Source organism: Anomaloglossus baeobatrachus, chromosome 3 (genome assembly GCF_048569485.1).
Source record: "Anomaloglossus baeobatrachus isolate aAnoBae1 chromosome 3, aAnoBae1.hap1, whole genome shotgun sequence".
NCBI lineage: Eukaryota > Metazoa > Chordata > Amphibia > Anura > Aromobatidae > Anomaloglossus > Anomaloglossus baeobatrachus.
In genome coordinates, this window is record NC_134355.1 from 291391586 (window position 1) to 291417646 (window position 26061).

The 26061-nt window shown below is 48.2% G+C and overlaps 1 protein-coding gene across 2 annotated transcripts in view; it reads right to left on the reverse strand.

Moving 5' to 3' along the window:
• MTCL3 (MTCL family member 3) overlaps positions 1-26061 on the reverse strand; it is a 131994-nt gene that overhangs the window by 100062 nt on the left and 5871 nt on the right. For both annotated transcript variants that reach the window (XM_075339930.1, XM_075339929.1), the window contains exons 3-4: positions 20943-21101; positions 18498-18569 (exon numbers count right to left, since the gene is read on the reverse strand). In XM_075339930.1, coding sequence (XP_075196045.1) covers positions 18498-18569; positions 20943-21101 — 231 coding nt within the window. The remainder of the gene's footprint in view (positions 1-18497; positions 18570-20942; positions 21102-26061) is intronic.

Sequence of the window (26061 nt, forward strand, 5' to 3'; positions counted from 1 at the left end):
CTCTGCTACATACAGACAAACACATACAACTCTGCTACATACAGACAAACACATACAACTCTGCTACATACAGACAAACACATACAACTCTGCTACATACAGACAAACACACACAACTCTGCTACATACAGACAAACACACACAACTCTGCTACATACAAACACACACAACTCTGCTACATACAGACAAACACATACAACTCTGCTACATACAGACAAACACATACAACTCTGCTACATACAGACAAACACATACAACTCTGCTACATACAGACAAACACACAACTCTGCTACATACAGACAAACACATACAACTCTGCTACATACAGACAAACACATACAACTCTACTACATACAGACAAATACACACAACTCTGCTGCTCTGTGGGGCCTGCACAGAGATCGCACAAGTCCCCCTGTGTTAGATATCTCCCCCATAGTGCTGCCCATGGTCCCTATAGATCGCACAAGTCCCCCTGTGTTAGATATCTCCCCCATAGTGCTGCCCATGGTCCCTATAGATCGCACAAGTCCCCCTGTGTTAGATATCGCCCCCATAGTGCTGCCCATGGCCCCTATATAGATCGCACAAGTCCCCCTGTGTCAGATATCGCCCCCATAGTGCTGCCCATGGCCCCTATAGATCGCACAAGTCCCCCTGTGTCAGATATCGCCCCCATAGTGCTGCCCATGGCCCCTATAGATCGCACAAGTCCCCCTGTGTCAGATATGGCCCCTAGGCTGCTGCCCAAAGTAAAATAAAACCCTCTTTCCTTATCTCCTCCAGCGCTGAGCTCCCTCCTGTCTGGCTCCGTGCTTCTGTTCTTCCACTTCCTGGTTCTCAGTGCGGTCATGTGATCTGCACAGCAGGCTGAGCTCTCTGCCTGCCTGATCACAGTGGAAGCAGGGACACGGGGAGAAACGCTGCAGGGGTAAGTAAAGCTTTTTTATTTTAGAATGAGCAGCAGCCTGGGGGCCAAATCAAACACAGGGGTGGGCATGTGCGATCACACTGGGACGCAGGCTCATATAATATGCACCGCTGCCCAGACCCTCACTGCGTGCGATTTCAGCACCATTGGAGATGGACAGCGGCTGTGCATATTATATGAGCGGGAGCAGGAGATCAAAGGCTGCAGCCCGCAGCGTTCCCCTGTGCTCCAGAGCTGCTGCCCCCACCTCCCCTGGACGCTGCAGTGTACATATATATATACACACACACCCCCCCCCGTATATCCGGCGTATAAGACGACCCCCCACTGTAGCCATTATTTTAAGGGGGTAAAAAGTCGTCTTATACGCCAGTATATACGGTAATAAATACTTTGTAGAACACATACAGAGTACAATTTTAATATTTGCAAATGTTGCAAAGCTTTGCAAGGTGATCAACAAGAGATGGATAATTTAATATTATAAAGCGATCAAAGGAAGTTGAGCACTAAATAGTAAAACGCTGGGTACAACTGTCAATGAAAAAGACTTGGGATTACTGGTGGACAACCAACTCAACTTTAGTGACCATTACCAGGCAGCCGGCGTCAAATCAAATAAAATCATGGATTCATGAAAAGAAGCAGTTTTGCACCTATACAAGTCACTATTCACTTTAGAATACTGTGCACAATTTGGGCTCCAGTGTATAAGAAGGAACTAAAGCTGGTGCAGAGAAGAGTGTAAAGTCTGTAAGAAGCCAACTCAAAAAGACTATCTTTGACAGACTTGGCTGAGGCCACTCCATCTGACAGATCCCAGATGAACCCTGACCTTCACCATTTAACCCCTGAACAGAGATCTGGATCTACAACTGGGTCCTCTGATTTGAATACATGGAGTAGTTACTGGGCAGAAGAGTGAACCTGCAGCAAGGATGGTCAAATAAAGCCTATTGTCCAGCACTGAAACTTCTCAGCGGTACGTAGCTCTTAACATAGGGATGCTATTTTACCACCGGCAAAATCTACAAGGTTAGTGTTGTTATATAGGAGCACTTGTGGATCAAAGACAGCCCACTGTAGAGAGTTCTGTAGAATAAGCAGGACAGGAAGGGAGAAAGACCAAGAATGGTGTCAGCCTAAGGCAGGAAAATAATGAATCCGACATGTCGGTTTTCAGAACCAGATGATTGTGGCAAAGTCTGAAGTGAAGTACAAGTGACAGTTTTTCCTAAAGGTGACATTTTTTTTTACAGTCACTTGAAAATTGGTAAGGTAGGTTCACAATGGATTTGAGCGTGGTCAGGGGGGCTGCTGTTGCTCAATGGCTTCCGAACATTCAACCTTTTGTGCATGATACTGATCCAATTGGGGTAAGTCTCGTGTATGACCGATCACAGTTTGTAGTTGATTCATTCTTTTTAGTCCAATATGTTCTGTTAAGTCTGTCAAAAGCCATCAGTCAAAAAAGAATACCTAAGACAAACTTGGTTAAAGCCACTCTGACTAAGACCACATGAACACGTATATCACCTCAATATTTGTAAGCTAAAACAAGGAGTGGAACAATCAAAGAAAAAGTTAATAGAAACACGTGCACCAGAGTGGATGTTGGCCTAAGGAGTGAGCTTGAGGCAAGGAAGTTCAAACAAAGCTGGGCCAGTAACAAGAGGGAGAAAACCATGTACAGAAACAGCAAACCAAACTTATGTCAGAGGGGGGGCTGGGGAGATATACCATGAAGTCTCCTGCACTACCATTGCGGCCTAATGAGTAAATACAGCCGTACCTAGTGACAAAAGCAGATGTTGCTGGAGCAGGTCAACGTAAAGATGTCACTCAGATAAGATTGGCCAAGATTATTAAGAGAATGGAAGAAAGGCAGGACTAAAACACGTAAACATAATACTAATATTTCTGGCACGCATAGGAAAACATTTCAATATGATATTGAAAAATATTTTATTATCATATTCTGCAAAAGGAGTCAACCAAAATGCCAACGTTTCGGCTCACATTAGAGCCTTTTTCAAGGCATATATATCAAGAGGTAGATAAGCACAAAAATAGATGCTTGGCAGAATATGAGCTTAGGATAGCAAATACCAGAGGATGGGATGAGGCAGGGGTAAGTCATAAGAGACCAGGGTAAATAGGTAATGGTGCATGGAACGACAGCAGGCTGGGTGCAAATGGAACTGTGTCCGGTGTGCTGGCAATTAATCGTTTGTGCGACACAGTCAACAAATTGAACGTGTCGCACATACGATGGGGGCGTGTCACATCGCATACGATATCGTATGCTTAATTGTAAGGTGTAAAGCAGGCTTAAGGAGGCCAGCCATTGCCTTTGCTGAGGTCGCTGTTGGGACTCCAGCGAAATCTGTGCAGCCGGGTGGAACATAGTCCCCTGGGCAGCCCAAGTGCCAGATGACACCAATTAGGCTTCAGAAGAGGGATGTATTGAAATGATCCTGAGTTCTCAGCAGTGGGAAGAGAGCCGATGTACTTATCCTGTAAGCCTGATGTACCATGAATGCCAAGGTCCAGGCTGAGAGGAGAAGTTTTATAGCACGTATAGTGCTACAACCAGCAGGAGTAAGGAGATCTGCTACACACTGCCAGCAAAGAGCTGGGTTCATCACACCATGAGGAGCTGTCGACTTTGCGTACTGAATAACTGTGGAGAGCTGTAATCATCATCATCGTCATTTGTCCCAGTAAAAAACGGATTTTTGTGTACTCACCGTAAAATCGTTTTCTCTTAGCCATCATTGGGGGACACAGGACCATGGGTGTTATGCTGCCTATCCATAGGAGGACACTAAGTAGATGCAAAAGCATAGCTCCTCCAATGCAGTATACACCCCCTTGCCGGGCCAGGCAAGCTCAGTTTTAGTACACAAGCAGTAGGAGAAAAAAAACAGTAAAAACTTACCTCAACAGAGGAACATGAGAAAAAAAAGAGTCATAACCAAATAAGGTACTGAGAGAACCAAGGCCCAACAGGGCAACAGGGTGGGTGCTGTGTCCCCCAATGATGGCTAAGAGACTCTGACGCCTCATTGGGGGACACAGGACCATGGGACGTCCTAAAGCAGTCCATGGGTGGGAAACATAAAAGAAGACAACACAACCCAAGGACTAGGAACCAGTCCCAGACAGCCTGGAGCGCCTACTGAGAGAGGTGCTCTACTGCCGTTTGCAGAATTTTCCTACCCAGATCTGCCTCAGTTGAAACCTGGGTATGGACTCTGTAATGCTTTGAAAACGTATGTAGGCTAGACCAGGTCGCAGCCTTACACACCTGTTCCACTGAAGCCTGATGCCGAATGGCCCACGAAGCTCCAACTGCTCGCGTGGAATGAGCCCGCAGCCCACTAGGAATGGGCTTGAGTTGCAAGCGGTAGACTTCCTGGATCGCAGAGCGAATCCAGCGAGTCAGCGTCGCCTTTGAAGCTGCCTGTCCCTTCTTAGGCCCCTCAGGAATGACGAACAAAGAGTCCGTTTTTCTAAAGGGGGCTGTCCTGGATATGTAATTTCTGAGAGCTCTGACGAGGTCTAACGAATGCAGAGACCTTTCCACCCTATGAACCGGGTGTGGACAAAAGGAAGGCAGGACAATGTCCTCGTTCAAATGAAACGGGGTAAGAACCTTTGGAAGGAAATCCAGAAGGGGGCGCAGAACCACCTTATCCTGGTGGAAGATCAGAAAAGGCTCGCGGCAAGAGAGTGCTGCCAGCTCCAAAACCCGTGTGATGGACGTAATTGCCACTAAGAATGTTACCTTCCAGGACAGAAGAGCAAGGGAGGATTCCTTGAGAGGTTCAAAGGGAGACCTCTGGAGACCGTCCAGAATGAGGTTGAGGTCCCATGGTTCCAGCGGCCGTTTGTACGGGGGAACTAGATGGGAAACGCCCTGGAGGAAGGTCTTGACTTGCGGTTTTTGAGCCAGGCGGCATTGGTAGAAGATTGAGAGCGCTGAGACCTGCCCTTTAAGGGAACTGAGAGCCAACCCCGCTTGCAAGCCAGACTGTAGAAAGTCGAGAATTCTGGGGATGGCCAGAGGCATAGGCTGGATGTTAGTTTCCCTGCACCATGAAAGGAAGATTTTCCATGTACGGTGGTAAATGCGGGATGAAGCAGGCTTTCAGGCGCTGATCATGGTGGCAATAACCGCGGGGGAGAATCTCGCTCTTGTTAATACCCAGGTCTCAATGGCCATGCCGTCAGCTTCAGGGCTCTGGAGTTCTGATGGGAAATGGGCCCTTGGGTCAGCAAGTCTGGGATGTCTGGAAGGCGCCACGGTGCGTCTGTGAGCATTTGTACTAATTCGGCGTACCAGGCGCGCCTGGGCCAGTCCGGTGCTATCAGTATCACCGGGACTCCCTCTGTCTTGATCTTCCTGATTACCCGCAGCAGCAGGGGTAGAGGTGGAAATATGTAAGGCAGGCGGAAGTGGTGCCAGGAGCAGACTAGAGTATCCGCGGCGATGGACTGCGGGTCGCGTGACCTGGCTATGAACGCGGGTACCTTTGCATTCAACCTTGAGGCCATTAGGTCCACGTCTGGTGTGCCCCAGCGAGTGCAGATGTGTATAAACACATCTGGGTGGAGAGACCATTCTCCGGCAGCCAGTCCTTGGCGACTCAAAAAGTCTGCTGCCCAGTTCTCTAACCCCGGTATGTGTACCGCTTATATCACTGATCCCGTCGATTCGGCCCAGCTGAGGATCTTGTGGGCCTCGAGATAACCTGCTTTGCTGTGGGTGCCCCCCTGTCGATTGATATAGGCTACAGCTGTCGAATTGTCCGATTGGACTCGAATCTGACGACCCGCTAGCAGAGGGCAGAACGCTCTGAGCGCGAGGAAGATCGCGCGGAGTTCCAGGATGTTGATGGGAAGGAAAGACTCCTGGGGCATCCAACGTCCTTGAGCAGTGTGGTGCCGGTACACTGCTCCCCAGCCTAGGAGGCTGGCGTCCGTGGTCAGGACCAGCCAGTTCACTGGGAGAAAAGATCTCCCCTTCGATAGGGATGAGGACCAAAGCCACCAGCGGAGTGCGTACCTGACTGAAGGCGTCAGGTGAAGATGTCTGTCCAGGGAGAAGGGGCTCTTGTCCCAGGCCGCTAGAAGGGCTAGCTGCAGTGGGCGGAGGTGCAGTTGAGCAAAGGGTACTGCTTCCATAGCTGCCACCATCTTGCCGAGCACTTTCATGCTGAATCGAATGGAGCGAGATGGAGGACGTAGAAGGCAGCGTACCGCTCGTTGAAGAGCGATCGCCTTGTCCTGAGGCAGAAGGATCAAGCCCCGACGGGTGTCCAGGGACATGCCCAGGAAGGTGATGGATCGTGATGGGATCGGGGATGATTTGTCCAGATTCACTAGCCACCCTAAGCGGGATAGGGTGTCCACAGTGATCTGTACGCTGGTTGAGCAGTCGCGGAAGGAGGGGGCCTTGATGAGGAGGTCGTCCAAGTAAGGGAGAACGACTACTCCCCTGGCGTGAAGGACGCTCATGGCGGTCGCCATGACTTTGGTGAAGACCCTTGGTGCGGTGGCAAGGCCGAAGAGTAGAGCTACGAATTGAAAGTGGGAGTCCTGAATTGCGAAGCGGAGGAACTTTTGGTGATCTGGGGCGATGGGTATGTGCAGGTACGTGTCCTTGATGTCTATGGAGGCGAGGAATTCCCCTTCGACCATGGATGCAATAATGGACCTTAGGGACTTCATTCTGAATCTCCGTACGTGCACATGTTTGTTTAGGTGTTTGAGGTCCAGGATGGGTCGAACTGACCCATCCTTTTTGGGGACCACAAAGAGGTTGGAATAAAACCCCCCGAACTTCTCGTCGTCTGGGACAGGTATTATCACTCCTGCTGTTTGGAGCGAGTGGATTGCTGGGAAAAAAAGCTTTGCGTCGTTTTCGAGTCTTTGGGGGGTTTTAGAGAAAGAACCGACTCGGGGGTCGGGTCCGAAATTCTATGTGGTAACCGGAAGACAAAAGGTCTCGCACCCATTTGTCGTCTGAGGCGGCAGCCCAGATGTGTTGAAAGAGCCGCAGTCGACCTCCTACAATGATTGTGTCTTCCGGGGCGCCGAAGGAGTCATGAGGGGGGAAAACGTCGTGGCCGAGTCTCCCTAGTCCTGGACTGTTTCGGTCTAGGCTGCCATGACGAAGTGGGTTTCGGGGAGAGCTGAAAAGGTCGGTCCCTGCGTAGTCCGCAGCTGGTGGCGGGGACAGCACGGGATGTCGACCAACCAAATGAGTTCCGAAAGGAGCAGAATGAGGACTGTGGACGTTTGGTGAAGGATGTCCTGGACTTCAGCTGGGGGAGGGAGGTACTCTTTCCTCCCGTGGCGTCAGAAATGAGCTTGTCCAGACGTTCGCCAAACAATCGGTCTGGAAAAAAGGGAAGGCCCGTGAGAGACTTCTTGGAGGCAGAGTCCGCTCGCCATTGTCGGAGCCAGAGAGCTCTACGGATGGCTATGGTATTTGAGGCGGCAAACGCTGCGCAGGTAGCAGCGTCCATGGAGGCCTGGGTGAGGTACTCCGCCGCAGCGGCAATTTGAGCTGTTACCTCTGTGAAGGTATGAGTGAACTGGGATTCCTCAAGCGAAGTGTTAAGGGAGTCTGCCCAGACCGAGATCGGTCTTTGCGACCCACACAAAGGCAAAGGAGGGCGAGAGGGAGGAACCCGCAGCCTCAAAAGCAGAGCGGGCGAGGTGCTCCACCTGTCTGTCTGTCGGGTTCTTGATGGAAGAACCATCGGGTAAAGACAGGAGCGTCTTTGTGGTAAGGCGGGAGACCGAGGGGGTCGACCGAGGGCGGATCAGCCCAGCCCTTAGGGGCAGGTGAGGCAAAAACTCCATGAGTTTTCGGTTACCGAAGCGTCTGTCAGGCTTCTCCCTTTGCTTTGTGAAGATATCCTGAAACTCTGGGTGATCAGGGAAAACCTTTTGGGGTTTCCTTGCCCTCTTAAAGGAGACCGCATGGTCAGTGGTAGTGGATGGGGGATCCTCCACATGCAGAGTTTGGTTGATTGCTGCTATAAGGGAGTCTATTGCAGTTTGATCATCTGGGGGTGATGAAACCAAGGAATCCTCCTGGTACAAACAGCATTCTCCCTCCTCCAGCTCTTCAGAAGCCGTGGAGCGTGTGGGAGAGCCTGCCCTGTGTGTTCCCGAGGGAGAGCCCGCTGGAGACACCCGGCCGTGTGCTCTTTTCCTGATCCCTGCAACCGGTGAAGCATGTGCCCGGATTACCTCAGAAGGATCCTCCATAGGGGTATCCTCAGGCTGCGTTCCGTCCAGGGACCCAGAAGGGTGTGGAGGACACATTGCATAGCCAGAACCAGGTTCTGTGACAGTTTTTCCATGGATTGGGACAGAAACTGTGCCCATTCCGGTGGGCTGGGGGCCCTAGGCTCTGGGCTGCCGGTTGCGGCAGTGGTGGCAGGGGGGCCTTGGGGGGCTATAGGGGCACAGGACTCACAGAGAGAAGAGGTGTGTTTACGTGGTAGCTCAGCATGGCAGGCAGTGCAGGCTGAGTAATAGACTATGTGGGCCTTAGTACTCTTAGTGCCCTTAGATTTCTGCATGTTCCTAATAGGAGTATGCCAGGATGGGGAGCAATGCTCAGCAGAGCTACAATTGAAGCAAGCACCTCACCAGAATCAGCCGATGGCCCTGTCCTCAGGAAGGATTAAGCTCTATGAAGATCTTTGCACGCTTTCCTGGGGGGCGGGGCTTATCGCGGCCGCGGGGGGGGCTTAGCCCTAAAAGAGCGGGAAGATGAGTCAGTGTGCCCCCTCCCCTGCTGTGGGTAGTAAAAAAACAAAAAAACGGTGGGAAGGGAGCTTCTGAGTTTTCCTCCCTCTCCCTACAGTCAGCACACAGCTTGTCACCGGTGGTTATCAGCCACCTTTTCTGCTAGAGCAAATAAACAGAGTAAATAAAAACAGCGTGAGTCCCTGAGCCCTGGGCCCTCCCCCCTGCCACCAGGATATTATCTGCAAGACTTTCTGCAAACAGCAGAACTTCCCCCTCCTCCAGCTAGCAAGCTAGAGAAAGTTAACACTGTGTGTGCAGGATCCTTGCTCCTTGCACATAATAAATACTGTAAATGTCCTGGGAACCTTCCCTGCAGCGTCTTTTCTCCCTTTGTCTGGGAAACCAGTCAGGGGGGATCTCACCTTAAAACACTGCTTTCCAGGCAGTGAAAATAGCTTGCTGTGTCGGTGTCATATTCAACTCAGAGCCTGCAGAGAGGGGCTGAGGAATTGGTGCCATCTTCAACTCAGAGCATGCAGAGAGGGGCTGAGGAATTGGGCTATAGGGCACAGGCCTCTACCCTGGGCTTTGGAAAATCGGTGTCTATGGAACCCGTCGTCCAGCCCAGGATCCAGCGTCGCGGGAGGGGGTACGTGTAGGCAAGACTTCACGTTCCCGCCTATTGATAGTAGTGGGAGATCGGTCCCAAAAGGAAATCGTCGCCCTCAAAAAATAACAAACCTTGAAAGGAAGTGCCTCCTACAGACACTAAGCTAAAACTGAGCTTGCCTGGCCCGGCCAGGGGGTGTATACTGCAGAGGAGGAGCTATGCTTTTGCATCTACTTAGTGTCCTCCTATGGATAGGCAGCATAACACCCATGGTCCTGTGTCCCCCAATGAGGCGTCAGAGAAAGTGAGTTTTTCTGTTGCACCTGAGGTCTGGACATTGCTTATTGAGAAGTGCTGATCATGCACACCGTCCACAACTTCCACCTTTCTTTTTTATTCTCCTGAGGACAGCTTGCCAGCCGGTGACACCATTGTGACCCTTGGCCGCTATTACGCATTGGCTCGGTGGACGCCGACCCAGACAAAGGGAACTAGTTTGATTGCCTTATGTGAAGTCGGGAAGGAATTTTTCCCCTAATATAGGGCAATTGGGATCTCCTTCATGGTTTCATGGGGTTTTTTTTGCCTTGCTCTGAATCAATATTTTACGCTATAGGTTAAAGTCGATTTACTTGTTTTTTCTTTCAACCTTTTTTTATACTGTATCTATCCTGTACGTGCTATTATATATGCTATGAAATAGAATGTACAGGTATTTATGTAAAATTTGGCATGTTATGATATCAATTTATAAGCAAAAGACACATAAAACATGTCATAATTTGCCCAAATAGTAAATATTTACATTCCTTGGAATCACAAAGATAGTTGTTGCCCATATCCTTTTCCCAACACTGGAAAAAGAAATCATATTTTTGATAACAGACATAGCAGTGAAGAAAAACATTCTGGAGCTACTATCTAGTAAAGAAATGAACTTGTACCCAGTCAGAATCATATAGTGGTAAATACCTAATAATTACAGTAAATACCATTGACTTCAGTGGGTACTGCCCACATGCTTGGCAACTTCAGTGATATTTGGAACCAACAACATTCCCTTTTCTGAATCATTATAACACAAGTTAGCCAAAATCCTCACTCAGCACTCTTAGGGGTACTTTGCACGTTGCGACATCGCTACTGCGATGTTGTCGGGGTCAAACCGAAAGTGACGCACATCCGGCGCCTGTAACGACGTCGCAACGTGTAAAGCCTAGATGCACCGACAAACGATCGCAAAAGCGTCGAAAATTGGTGATGTGTAGTGTCGGTCATTTTCATAATTTCGCTGCAGCGACAGGTACGATGTTGTTCCTCGTTCCTGAGGCAGCAGACATCGCTGTGTATGAAGCCGCAGGAGCGAGGAACATCGCCTTACCTGCGTTCCGCCTGCAATGAAGAAGGAAGGAGGTGGGCGGGATGTTTACATCCCGCTCATCTCCGCCCCTCTGCTTCTATTGGCCGCCTGCCGTGTGACGTCACACGACCCGCCCCCTTAGGAAGGAGGCGGGTCGCCGGATAAGAGCAACGTCGCAGGGCAGGTATGTGTGTGTGAAGCTGCCATAGCTATAATGTTCGCTACGGCAGCTATCACAAGATATCACATCTGTGACGGGGGTGGGTACTATCGCGCTCGGCATCGCAACAATTGGCTAGCGATGTCGCAGCGTGCAAAGTACCCCTTAGGCTACATTCACAAAACTGTATTTTCAGTCTTGTGATGTTCATGAAAAAAACTGACAGCACTCGGACAAATATTATTCAATAGAGTTGTTCAGATGCAATTTTTTCACATAGGCCAAATGTCGTCCTGAAAAAACCCCAGTGTGCAATAGCCTCTGCCATATTTCAGATGAAGTAGGAATGACACAAAACCAAAAAAAAAAAAAGAGAATTTTGTTTACTTACCGTAAATTCTTTTTCTTATAGTTCCGACATGGGAGACCCAGACCATGGGGTATATAGCTACTGCCTCCGGAGGACACACAAAGTACTACACTCAAAACGTGTAGCTCCTCCCTCCGGGCTATATACACCCCCTGGATGACAATCTAACCAGTTCAGTGCAAAAGCTGAAGGAGGACATCCACCCATAAGTAGAGATAGAGTAAAACTCGGAAAAACCGGAACTCTGTCTACAACAACAGCCAGTGAAAACACACGGAACAAAAACTGCCAACAGGCAACAGGGAGGGTGCTGGGTCTCCCATGTCGGAACTATAAGAAAAAGAATTTACGGTAAGTAAACAAAATTCTCTTTTTCTTCATCGTTCCTTATGGGAGACCCAGACCATGGGACGTTCCAAAGCAGTCCATGGGTGGGAAATAAACCAAACTGAGAAGTAGGCAAAACCTAACTTCACAAATGGGCGACAGCCGCCTGAAGGATGCGTCTGCCCAAGCTCGCATCTGCCGAAGCATGAGCATGCACTTGGTAGTGCTTCGAAAAAGTGTGCAGACTGGACCAAGTGGCAGCCTGACAAACCTGCTGAGCCGTAGCCTGGTGCCTGAAAGCCCAGGAGGCACCGACAGCTCTGGTCGAGTGCGCCTTAATCCCTGGCGGAGGGGGCACCTGAGAACACTGGTAGGCATCGGCGATAGCCGACCTAATCCAACGAGCTAGGGTCGGTTTAGAAGCAGAGAGACCCTTGCGCTGACCCGTGGTTAGCACAAAAAGTGAGGTGCACCGCCTAAAAACGGCGGTGCGTGACACATAGATTCGGAGCGCCCGCACCAAATCCAAGGTGTGCAACGCCTTCTCAAAGCGATGCACAGGGGCCGGACAAAGAGAGGGCAATGAAATGTCCTGGTTAAGGTGGAAAGAAGACACCACCTTAGGGAGAAAGTCCGGAGTCGGACGAAGAACCACCTTGTCTTGGTGAAACACCAAAAAGGGGGATTCCGAAGAGAGCGCAGCCAAATCAGAAACTCTCCTGAGAGAAGTTATGGCTACTAGAAAAACAACTTTCTGTGAAAGTCTAAACAAGGGAACCTCCCTAAGAGGCTCAAAGGGGGGTTTCTGTAAGGCCGTGAGGACCAGATTAAGGTCCCAGGGATCCAAAGGCCACCGGTAAGGAGGAATGATGTGAGCTGCACCCTGCATGAAGGTGCGCACCTGAGCCAGTCGGGCGATACGCCGCTGGAATAATACCGACAGAGCCGACACCTGTCCTTTGAGGGAATTGAGGGACAGTCCTAGCTGTAGACCAGACTGTAGAAAAGACAGGATGGTCGGCAAGGAGAACGGCCAAGGAGCATGGTCGGAAGAGCGACACCAGGACAGGAAGATCCTCCAAGTCCTGTGATAAATCTTGGCCGAAGAAGACTTTCGAGCCTGAGTCATAGTGGAGATGACCTCAGAGGGAATACCTGAAGCCGTCAGGATCCAGGACTCAAGAGCCACGCCGTCAATCTGAGAGCAGCAGAATTCTGGCGGAAAAACGGACCTTGAGAGAGAAGGTCTGGGCGGTCTGGGAGATGCCACGGCACCTCTACGGACAGGCGGAGCAGGTCTGGGTACCAAGCTCGCCTGGGCCAGTCCGGAGCAATGATTATGACCTGACGGCCCTCCATTCTGATCCTGCGCAGAACCCTGGGCAAGAGAGCTAGAGGGGGAAACACGTAGGCCAGACGGAACTGGGACCAATCCTGAACCAGCGCGTCCGCTGCGAAGGCCTGAGGATCGTGGGAGCGAGCCACGTAAACCGGAACCTTGTTGTTGTGCCGGGATGCCATTAGATCCACTTCCGGAGTACCCCACTTGCGGCAGATTGACCTGAACACTGCCGGGTGCAGAGCCCACTCGCCGCTGTCCACGGTTTGACGGCTGAGATAATCGGCCTCCCAGTTTTCTACGCCTGGGATGTGGACTGCTGATATGGTGGACTTGGAGTCCTCCGTCCACTGGAGGATTCGTTGAACCTCCAACATCGCCAGGCGGCTGCGAGTTCCGCCCTGGTGATTGATGTAGGCAACCGCTGTCGCGTTGTCCGACTGGACTCGAATGTGCCTGCCCGCCAACAGGTGGTGCAAGGCTAGGAGAGCTAGAAACACAGCTCTGATCTCCAGCACATTGATCGGGAGGGCTGATTCGGACGGAGTCCAAGTGCCCTGTGCTCGGTGATGGAGAAAAACTGCTCCCCAACCGGAGAGGCTGGCATCCGTGGTGAGAATCACCCAGGACGGAGTCAGGAAGGAGCGTCCCTGTGACAGAGAGAGGGGCCGAAGCCACCACTGAAGAGAGCTCCTGGTCTGTGGCGACAGAGCCACTAGCTTGTGCAGGGAAGAGGTCCGCTTGTTCCAACAGCGGAGAATGTCCAACTGTAGGGGACGCAGATGGAACTGTGCAAATGGAACCGCTTCCATTGACGCCACCATCTGACCCAGCACCTGCATGAGGTGTCTGATGGAATGACGGCGGTGCCTCAGCAGAGAGCGCACCGCTAGCTGAAGGGACTGCTGTTTGACTAAGGGCAACTTCACAAGTGCCGGCAGAGTCTCGAATTGCATCCCTAGGTACAGAAGTCCCTGGGTCGGGGTCAGAGTGGACTTGGGCAGGTTGACAAGCCACCCGAACTGAACAAGCGTGGCGAGAGTGAGCGAGACACTCCGCTGGCAGACTGCCCTGGATGAGGCCTTGACTAGAAGGTCGTCCAGGTAGGGGATTACTGCCAACCCCTGAAGATGCAGGACCGCAACCACTGCTGCCATAACCTTGGTGAAAACACGAGGTGCCGTGGCTAACCCGAAGGGGAGAGCCATGAATTGGAAATGTTCCTCTCCGATTGCAAAGCGGAGCCAACGCTGGTGTGAAACCGCGATAGGCACGTGCAGATAGGCATCTCTGATGTCGATGGATGCCAGAAAATCTCCTTGGGTCATTGATGCAATGACCGATCTCAGAGATTCCATGCGAAAACGCTGCACCTGAACATGCTTGTTGAGAAGCTTGAGATCCAGGATGGGCCGGAAGGAACCGTCCTTCTTGGGGACTAGAAAGAGGTTGGAGTAGAAACCTCTGAACCGTTCCCGAGCTGGAACCGGAACAATAACACCGTTGGCCTGCAGGGAAGCCACGGCCTGAGAGAAGGCGGCGGCTTTGGAGCAGGGGGGGGTGGACAGAAAAAATCTGTTTGGCGGGCTGGAAGAAAATTCTATCCTGTAGCCGTGGGAGATGATATCCCGCACCCACTGATCGGAGACGTGTTGAAACCACACGTCGCCAAAGTGGGAGAGCCTGCCGCCGACCAAGGACGTTGCTGGCGCAGCTAGATAGTCAAGAGGGGGCTGCCTTAGTGGCAGCGGCTCCTCCGGACTTCTGAGGACGCGGCTTCGCGCGCCAGATGGGTTTACGATCCTTGGCTGCGGTAGTGGACGAGGCTGAGGGCTTAGAGGATGACCAGTTAGAGGAACGAAAGGAACGAAACCTCGATTGGTTCCTGCCCTGGACAGGTCTCTTGGCTTTAGCTTGTGGCAAGGAAGTACTCTTCCCTCCAGTAGCTTCCTTAATTATTTCATCCAGTTGTTCACCAAACAGCCGGGACCCAGCAAAAGGGAGGCCCGCAAGGTACTTCTTAGAAGAAGCGTCTGCTTTCCACTCTCGAAGCCACAAGATCCTGCGGATAGCGAGAGAGTTAGCGGAGGCCACCGCCGTGCGGTGAGAAGCCTCCAGAATGGCAGACATGGCGTAGGATGAAAAAGCCGAAGCCTGAGAAGTTAAGGCCTCCATCTCAGGCATAGAGTCCCTGGTGAGGGAATGTATCTCCGCCAGAGAGGCAGAAACTGCCTTAAGAGCCCACACTGCCGCAAAAGACGGGGAGAAGGAGGCTCCTGCCGCCTCATATACAGACTTGGCCAGAAGGTCAACCTGGCGGTCAGTGGGATCCTTAAGAGAGGTGCCATCGGCCACCGCTACGACTGTGCGGGCTGAGATTCTAGACACCGGAGGGTCTACCTTTGGGGACTGAGCCCACTCCTTCACCACATCTGGTGGAAAGGGAAAACGGTCATCAGAACTACGCTTTGGAAAGCGTTTGTCAGGACAGGCCCTGGGTTTGGTGACAGTGGCCTGAAAACTGGAGTGGTTAAAAAACGTACTCCGAGCTTTCTTAGGTGAGGCAAACTGATGTATCTCTACCAGAGAGGCTTGTTCCTCTGACACTGGTGGAGTGAGGTTCAGAACGGAGTTAATGGACGCAATCAAGTCACTAACATCCGCTTCATCCTCAGACAAGGCAATGGGGTACCTAGAGCTAGTGTCTGAACCCACAGTAAAAGTATCCTCCTCGCCCTGCACCTCGGCCCGTGAATCAGAGCCGTGGGACGAGGAAGGAGAAGGGTCCCTACGTCTCCGTTTAGGAGGACGGGGTCCTAGAACATGCTCTGAGGGCTCTGCAGAGCTCGGAGCAGCAGAGGCGCCCTGAGAAGGGGGCTGATGCATGGTCAGCAGTGTCCGGGACAGTTGTCCCATAGAGTCGGCAAAAGACTGGGAAATAGCTCTGGAAAAAGATGCTACCCAAGCCGGGGGATCAGTCACCGGGGCTGGAGCGGCCGGAGGAACCCCTGAGAAGGCTCCAGGCTGAGGGACCACCATATTAGAGCAGGCATCACAATGTGGGAATGTGCTTACATGCAGTGCATATAGCGTAGAGCTTTGGAGCCTTGCTCCTAGTGACAGACATGCTGCTGAGGTGGAGGCTCTGCAGCAAGAATACACTCCTGTAGAATGCCCTGAGAGTGTATAATAAAAAGCCCACAACCAGAGGTTGTGGCTTACCAGACCACTCTCTGTGTGCCCTCCGGATTCCACAGCTCAGACCCCCAGTGAAGCGTCAGCCTTCCTAAAAAGCAGCAGCTGCAGCATCCAGCGCCGATCAGTGTAAGAACGCTGAGAAAAATGGCGCTGGAAGGAGGAGGGGGGCGGGGAGAAGCCCAAGAGCGGGAAACCGGAGGGCCAAGGAGAGATACAGGGGAGGGAACATCTCCTCAGAGAGGAGTGTCTTCCCCTCTGCTGGCCGGCCGGTGGGCGGCGCCACGCTATGCATCTGCATGACTGACATGCAGGGAAGCCGAAACCGAAACTAGGCCCAAACTGAAGCCGGGGCCTAGATTTTAACATGCGGCCGACGAGCAGGCACCCCCGGCGCGGTTCTCCGGAAAAACACCGAGAACCGGCCGGAATTACAGTAAAAGACAAAAAACATACTCTCCCCTCAATAAAAGTACCCGGGACCCCTGAAAACCGTCTCAATACTTAGCTTTTGAGACGCAGGGCCATGTCCCTGAGGGAAGGTCAAACGCTCCGTCCAGCAGGAACCTGACAGGGCTGCGGATGGAGACCGGTCTCCTGCACAGCAGAGAGGACCGAGACGGCTCCCACTTCAAACCAGAGCCTGAAAAGGATGTTGAAGGAGCGCGGCATGTGAAGGCTCCAGCCTTGTAAAGTCAACCTTAACAGCACCGCCGACACAGTGGGGTGTGAAGGGACATGCCGGGAGTCCAGATTGGACCCGCTTTTCTTCCATATCTTTAAAAACAAAATCTTAAAAATGAAAAATCAGAGAATGCATGTGTGTGTGTGCCTCCTGAAACACAAAGCATTGAACTGGTTAGATTGTCATCCAGGGGGTGTATATAGCCCGGAGGGAGGAGCTACACGTTTTGAGTGTAGTACTTTGTGTGTCCTCCGGAGGCAGTAGCTATATACCCCATGGTCTGGGTCTCCCATAAGGAACGATGAAGAAAGTGTACGTGGTTTTATTCTACGCGTTTCAAAGTGTGTCCTCACTTCTTCATCAGGAAATCCATTGATCCTTCCTGATAAAGAGGGGAGGACACAATTTGAAACGCGTAGAATAAAACCACACTACGGTACTTTTGGATTTGTGTCATTCCTACAGCTCCACAGAAATCGCTCCACCTTTATTCAGTTCCTGATCTACACTGGCTTTTGTGTGTGTGGACTCTGCAGCAGCTGATTATAAGTCGAAATACTGCTTGTGTGTCACAGAACCGCACAAGGTGAGCATTATTCCTATTCACTTTTCATATATTTATCAGGTAAGACCCTATGGCGCTTTCTATTCTTAGTTTTCATATTTCGGATGAGACTCACCTATGCAAGTCTATAGTATATGCACACAAAAAAAAAAATATATATATATATATATATATATATATATATATATATATATATATACTAAAACATAGATCAACCACACACAATCCAATTTTTAAGGATATATTGCCTTTCTTTAACATTGCCATCCAGATAGCATATGATACAGGTGAAAATTGGATCATTTTTTATATGTTGAAAAGAGATGAGCGGACCCGTTGAAGTTCGGGCTTGGTGGTTTCAGCCAGACTTTAGATAAAGTTCTGTTCTGGACCCAGACTTGACCCGAACTTCATTAGACGTCACTGATTGGGCGGTTCATCTCTCCACCCCCCATACAGCCAGCCATAAATAGAGCACTTCCAAGGAAGGGAGGGTGAGGTTTTTCCATTTCATGCACACCATTGAATCATAGGCATGTGGCTCACACTTGACTGAGCACCAAGTGTAACTGAGCACCACTAGTGGCCAGCTAGAGAGAGACAATAAAAAGGTTTGTGTTTTATATTTGATTCAATTAATTTACTTGCCCCAGCACTCGATCCGACCGAATTCACCGCCCCATCTATAGGTCTATATCTTGCCCGAGGGATTAGCGTCAGGAGCAGCTCCGGGATCTCTCATCATTGACAATCAGTTGAAGGACCTGGGGTTGCCTGGTAACTGGGAACCCGTGCACCAGGACCTTCGGTGATGCACTTTCGGTTTCCTCCGGTCACGTGAAACCACCCGGAAGTAACACCGAAGCAGTAATGTGCCCCTATTGTTTAGTAATGTGCTCTGCAGTAATGTGCCCATTGTTTAGTAATGTGCCATGTAGTAATGTGCCTATTGTTTAGTATTGCCCTCCTACTGGTCCCCTTCCTGTCCCCTATTATGCCGTTGTTTACAGACAATAAAAATTATTTTCACCTGTCCTCCTTTCCTGTGGTGCCCTCAGCTGCTTCTTGCAGACCGCAGGCACATAGACCTCTTAGTGATTTTGTCCGATGCACGGAGCCGCCACTGCAGGCTGCCATCATGGCTTTACTCATTTTTAATAACTAAAATATTCAACATACCTCTGTTGGTGTCTGTAGAGTCTTTTTCTCTGATTTCTGGGCATCTTTGCTTCCTCTTCTTTTTAATGATAACTAAGTATAAATACAAGTCAGTGTTACAAATATTGTCATAAAAGCAGTCAAGGCAGCTCAAAATGAAACTTGAGGGGGTTCTCTCATGAGCAAAGTACATTTTAATTCATACATCTTGGAATAATAACAAGTTTCAGAATTGGATGTGTTAAAAAAATTCTTGAGTTGAGATAATCTTATAAGTGTGCCCCTGCTATATATTGTTATTTGTGCGTTCAACCATGCAGAGCTGCTCCAGTTCATGGTGAAAACATCAAAACATCACAGTTCCTGTGGTGTGCATAAGTACCGTAACTCATAAGTGAACATATAGACTATATAGCAGGGAGCTCACAGCTGTTTGTTTGTGTCAGAGAACACATTTCCCTGCCTGTTTTATCACAGGAGTAATCATTTCTGCCACATCACCAGTACTCTGAGCTCATCATAAATCAAGTCAGGAGCTCATACAAGCTAGAGCGCCTTCATCGTTTCACTTATGATAAAGTTAAAGGGGTAAAGACATGGCAGAAATATTTATTCCTGTGATAAAACAGGCAGGGAAATATGTTACCTGAGAAAGTAGCTGCTGTGTCTTCTGTATACTTACTTATCAAGTTACTGATGCTTTCTCCCCTGGGCAGGTGCTGTGGTATGTGCAGACCATGAACTAGAGGAGCTCTGCATGGTCGAAGACCATAAGACAGGGGCACATCTATAAAATTATCTCAGCACAGGAATACTTTATTGAATACATTCAATTGTGGAACATATCATTATTCCAAAACCTATTGATTAAATATAATTTGTTAATGGGAAATCCCCTTTAACATTTAACATCCTTTTCCCTTTACACTGGCTGCTCTCCATGATTACCGGCTGGACATCCCGGGCCTGCGGTACTTTTAAGTGATGGAAAAAAATAAACTGCTTTTCTGGAGTGGTGAGTGCAGCAGTTTTTATGTGGAGTGGAGTTATGCAAGTCAACCCGTTTAATGTCAAATCCATTTTATTTTCTACTCTTTCACTTTTCATGTTAAAGCAAAATAATAAAGAGGTAGAGATCCAAAGGCATGAAAACATTTAGCCATTGCAGCTTCTTAACTGGGTTAATGGAAGCAATTCTGTGACAACTAACCCTTAATACTCTGATGACAGTGCAGAACGATCCATTAAAAATTACTGCTTAACTTTGCAGAATACAATATGTCACAAGTGAAGAAAGTTCTGTGGCAGGCATCTTAACATTTGCTTAAAGGGAATCTGTCAGCAAGATTTCACCCCTCAAACTATTTATACGCGCATGTAGCTTTTTCAAAGACAAGTCCAGCAATACATTTACATCTCCAGTGCATTCCTAAGAAATTCGTTTTTTATTTAATATGCAAATGAAGCTTAAAAGCTAATGTAGATTTGAAGCCTTTGTCACTCCAGCTCTATTACCTGCCCAGCACTGCCTTCTCCTGCTTGTCTGACTGCTTATTTTACTGATGTGACAAATCATAGAGGCTATCAATCAAGCAGGAGGAGGGGGGCGCAGAGTGGGGAATAGAGCTGGAGTGGTAGAGGTTCAGTTCTACTATAGTCTTGTGGTGTAACTTGAAAATCAATTAAAACTCTGATTTCTTAATAGTGGAAGAACGGACTGGCCATGTAAAGATACCTGCCCAGCACTGCCTCCTCCTGCTTGTCTGACTGCTTCTTTTACTGATGTGACAAATCATAGAAGCTGTCAATCAATCAAGCAGGAGGAGGTGGTGCTGAGCGAGGAATAGAGCTGGAGTGGCTGAGGCCTCAGATCTACTATAGTCTTTTGGTCTAACTTGCATATCAATTAAAACTTTGATTTTTTTAGTAATGGAAGAACGGACTGACCATGTAAGGATATTGCAGGACTTGTCCATAAAAAAGCTACATATTTTGGGGGTGAAATCCTGCTGACAAATTCCCTTTAAAGTATTTTCTGTTTTTTTTGTGTAGCTGTAGGCTTGGCTAGCGAGAAATAATAAGTTAGTAACTCTCTGGTGCTCCTGCACTGTCTCTCCACCTCTATGACGGTCCTTGTTGACAGGCTTTAGTGATGTCACGACTACAGAGCATGTGAACACTGCAGCCAATCACTGGGCTTAGCGGTTCATGCAGCCAACATTGGTATGTCTCCTGAGTTCAGTAATTGGCAGCAGCGGCCATGTTCACGGTAGTCATGATGCCATTGCTACCAACAAAGAAGCAGGGTAGCGGCAAAGAGACATTGTTAGACCTGCGGAAGGGAAGTAACGTGTATTTCAATGGTTCCCTACCACAAGCCTATGGCAATTGAAAGAGGTAAAACAGAAAAAATAATAAATAATGCACATGAAGCCCTTACAGAATATGTTACTGCAACACACTAACCTCCTTGAGCTTTTCCAGCTCATTTTGCAGGGCCTGCTTAGCTATATCCACCTCAATCAGCTGCTGTCGTAGCTTTTCATTCTCCTCCTCTGTTTTAGTACGCTTCTCTTCTACATTTTCCAGCTCATGATGAAGTCTCACTGATACATCCTTGGCTACCTATAGTAAGATAATTGTACCTTAGGGCAATATATAAAGTTATACATGGAATTTACCTGCTGCTCAATTATCTCAAATCTGATAAAATATTAAACAGAGAGCATATTTGATTAGGTACCTGCCAAGAAACTCAAAGAGATGCAAAGTAGTCCTGAACTGGTAGACAGACCGGCAGGACTACTGAAGAGACAACACAAGTTCTGCCGGGGATTTACATGGTAAGTAACAGTTATTTATCACATTCCCTTGCTTTGTGATTTAAAAAATATATACTACAGATTTTTAATGGTTCAGATAGACCAAAAAATGAGTGTAAAGGGGTATTCTCAAATTGTCTCTTGAGCATCCCAGAGCTATGCAGTCTCCTTACTTCCTGGATTCTGACAGGCTCTCCTCTGTGAGTGACAGTTCTGGTGAGCGGCAGAACAGTAGTTTTTGTAGAACTATAGAGCTCAGCACAAGTTCTGCAGTAACACTTTCAGTGGTTTGTTCTAGAGTCTACACTGCTATCTAAAAACAGGGTATTTGAACAAGCAGACAGCTTTGGACACTGGGATAGTGATTAATAGACCTGCTCTTTGAGAAGCCCATACTGAAGGCTGGTGATTGTGCAAGATTTATAAAAGCAGCTTGTCAGGAGCTGAGAAGGTGGTGAGGTGAGGGAGGTAAGCAGATAACTACTGTATTAGAAATCAATTTGCTGGCGAGAGGTGGTGGGGATATAAGTAGTTAGCTAGTTTCCTGGAATATAGCTATTGTGCACACTGGCCAGAATCAGGGCACTAGTGGCCAAGCTCCATGGAAACCAGCTGTTAAATATGAAAGACAAAAGTTCTCATAGCAGGAAAATGACAGCAGATGGAAAAAAACAAGTCATATGTAAACTTGCTTATTTTTGTGCTGTCTAACTAAAGCAATTTAATAACTCAGAGGAGATCTGATTTATATGTATAAATACATGTGTGGTCAATATAAAGGACTGGCACATGACTTATTTCTTCCAAAGACAATACTAAGGACCAGGGGGCATTCACTGCGAGTGGAAGAAAAGTGATTCCGACAGCTAAATAGCGAAGGCGTCTTTACAGTTAGAGCAGTCAGACTGTGGAATGCCCTACCACAAGAGGTAGTAATGGCAGATACTATAACAGCTTTTAAAAAGGGCTGGATGATTTCCTCAGTACACACAACATTGTTGGTTATAAATGACTAAAGGCTACTTTACACGCTGCGATATCGGTCCCGATATCGCTAGCGTGGGTACCCGCCAGCAACTGTTGTGCGACACGGGCACATCGCTACCCGTGCCGCACAACATCACGCAGACCCGTCACACATACTTACCTGCCCGGCGACGTCGCTGTGACCGGCGAACCGCCTCCTTTCTAAAAGGGCGGTCCGTGCAGCGTCACAGCGACGTCACTGAGCGGCCGCCCAATAGAAACGGAGGGGCGGAGATGAGTGGCCGGAACATCCCGCCCACCTCCTTCCTTCCTCATAGCGGCCGGGAGGCAGGTAAGGAGAGCTTCCTCGTTCCTGCGGCGTCACACGCAGCGATGTGTGCTGCCTGCCGCAGGAGCGACGAACTACATCGTTACTGCTGCAGTAACGATAATCGAGAATGGACCCCCATGTCACCGATGAGCGATTTTGCAACGATGCAAAATCGCTCTTCGGTGTCACACGCAGCAACATCGCTAATGCAGCCGGATGTGCGTCACAAATTCCGTGACCCCAACGACTCCGCATTAGCGATGTCGCAGCGTGTAAAGCCCCCTTTAGTGACCAAATGTAGAACTGGTGGAGGAAGGTTGAACTAGATGGACCTAAGTCTTTTTTCAACCTATGTAACTATGCAACTTGAGAATTCCCCTTTAAGGCAGGGTTTACATCCCACTACTAGCTTCAATTCTGCTGATGAATTTGCAGGGCAGAACATTTTGCAAGCCTACTTTTGTATTATCTGAAATTGCATCCTCCAGCATTGGAATAAACAGTTAAAATCCTTAAATCTAGTATTAACAGAAAGTTATGGAGGCCACAATATCCAATATTTTGCATAATTTTATAATTTACTTACAAAAGTAGAGAACCTACAGGAAGAAACCACCAAATAAAATGCTGCCATTATCACTATTATCATTTAATTTTTGTGTTTGGATGCTATTTTAACCATTTCATGACATATGACATATTTACGTCATAAGTCGAGCTCCTTGCTTTAATGCGGGCTAACATGCCAAGCCCGCATCTTTCCCTGCACATAATGGCTGATGCTGAGCTGATGACCCCTGTGTCTGTGAAGATGATCTTCCTGTGAACGCCGGCTATGAGCCAGTATTCATAGGGGATCAAGATTTCAGCAATACAGAGCAGTGATGATGCATTGCTCTGTACAGCACAAGCGATAGAAAGATTGCAGCTTCACGTCCCCTAAAAAAAACTAGTAAATGCAATAAAGAGTTTAAAAAAATAAATAAAAAAAAATATAAAACCCCACCACAAATGTTTAAATCACCCCCCTTCTGCTTCAATAAATATAAAACTATTAAAAAAATACACATATTTGGTGTCACCGAGTTTAGAAATGTCTGATCAATCAAAATATAAAATCAAGTAATCTGCCTGATAAACACTATAAAGAAAAAAATTAAAAACGCCAGAATTATGTTTTTTTCGCAGCTGCAACATTGCAATAAAATGCAATAAGAAGCGTTCAGAACATTGTATCTGCCCCAAAATGATATCAGTAAAAATGTCAGCTCAGGGTGCAAAAAAAAGCCATAACACAGCACCAGATCCTGAAAAATAAAAATGTTACGAATCAATCTTGGAAAATGGCAACAAATTTCTGATTTTTTTTTTCACCAATTAAATAAAAAATTTACATATAGTGAACATGGTAAATTAAAAACAAAACAAAACAATTGCAGAATTGGACTTTTTTTGTAATTTCACCATACTCTGATTTTTTTTTTCTTTTACAGTACAATAGATAGTAAAATGAATGGTATAATTCAAAAGTACAACTCGTCTTACAAAAAAAAAAATCCTAATATAGCAATGTTGACGGAAAAATAAAACAGTTATGGCTCTTGGAAGAAAGGGAGAAAAAACAAAAAGAAAAAAAGAAAATTGAAATTGGCTATGGCATGAAGAGGTTAAACCAAAGATACTTAGAACGGTTTTCTCTGCTAATCCTTCTACTTCTAATCTTGAGTGATTACAGACTATGATGTTAATGCTTGGCAGAAGGAGAGAACACACTGCCCTATATTTACTGGTGATTTGTTGGGATTTAGCTTTTAGGTGAAATGTTCTTCTTTGCTCTATTTTCTCAAACCTGTGAACTCGGATATAAAATGATCTTACTTCAACATTTGACATAATGGCAGCCTTCACTGCTAATGTTTAAAGGGAATCAGTCACCAGTTTTCTGCCCTATAAGCTGCAGCCACCACCAGTGGGCTCTTATATACAGCATTCTAACATGCTGTTTATAAGAGCCCAGGCCGCTGTGTGGAACATATAAAACACTTTATAATACTCACCTAAACTGGTCGCTGCGGTGGATGTGGCTCAAATGGGTATTTTCATCCTCTGGTGCCGGCGCCTCCTCTTTCGGCCATCTTCGTCCTCCTTCTGAAGCCTGTGTGCATGATGCGTCTACATCATACACACTCACCGGTCCCGCATATGCACACTACAATACTTTGATCTGCTCTGCTCAGGCCAGATCAAAGTGCGCCTACTCGGGACCTGAATGCCGACAAGTGTGTATGACGTCGGACGCGTCATGCACCGCGACTTCAGAATTAGGATGAAGATGGCCGAAAGAGGAGGCTCCGGCACCGGAGGACGAAGACTCCCATCTGAGCCGCATCCACCGCAGCGACCGGTTTAGGTGAGTATTATAAAGTGTTTTTTATGTTCTACACAGCGGCCTGGGCCCTTATATACAGCATGTTAGAATGCTGTATATAAGAGCCCACTGGTGGTGACCACAGCTTATAGGCCCCAAATCTGGTGACAGGTTCCCTATAACTGCTATTCTCATTGGCAGCCTAGTTTATTGGACAACTTTACTTAATTAGTAACAAAATCAAATATCCAATTTATGTTTCGATTCTACATTGTATATATCATCATAAAACCTATACTAGAATTTCATGAAAGCCAGATGCTGAAATTGTGGGAAACAAATTCCATCTTATTAATAGGAATCTTTCACCAAGTTTTTGCTTCATCATCTGAGAGCAGTATGATGTTGAGGTGTCAGACTCAAGGTCCGTGTGCCACACCAGCCCGCTACATCATTTTAGCTGAAAAGTCAGTGCCATCCGGGTGGTTTTCATTGCCGTCCATAGCGTGCGGCAGAAAAAAGCACCGCCTGATTTTTTTAAATTCTCCGAAAGTTTGTACTGCCCATGCACTAAAGAGGCTGCCATGTGAAGTACAAAAAGGTAGGTGCTAGAATGTATGGGCTTTTGGTAGGTGTGACATCATTTCCGTCACTTGTTGTTGAGGTCACGTCCAGTCTGGAGCGCAGCAAGCCATTTGTTGGAGAGGCTGGGATTCAGGAGAGATGTGACGTGCACTCCCCATCTTTGGCTTTTGTCCACTGCATGAATGAGAAGCTGCAGGTAAAAAAAGGCAAAGGTTGGTGGGATTTGGGGGGTTTATACAGCTGTTGGTATGCCTGTGGTAGAGTTTAGGGGGTCTATAATGTTAGAGGAGAAGCCTGTGGTGGGGTTTAGAGGCGTCTATAAGTCTGCCAGTAGGATGCCTGTGGTGGGATTTGGGGGCTAAAATACAGGGGTATGACTTTGGTGGGATTTGTAGGGTTTATAATGTGGGGGGATTGTAAGGGTCTATAACTCTGTGAGGATACCCAAGTTGGGATTTAGGGGGTGTGCAATAGTGTAAGGATGTCTGTTGTGGGATTTGAGGGGTATACAGT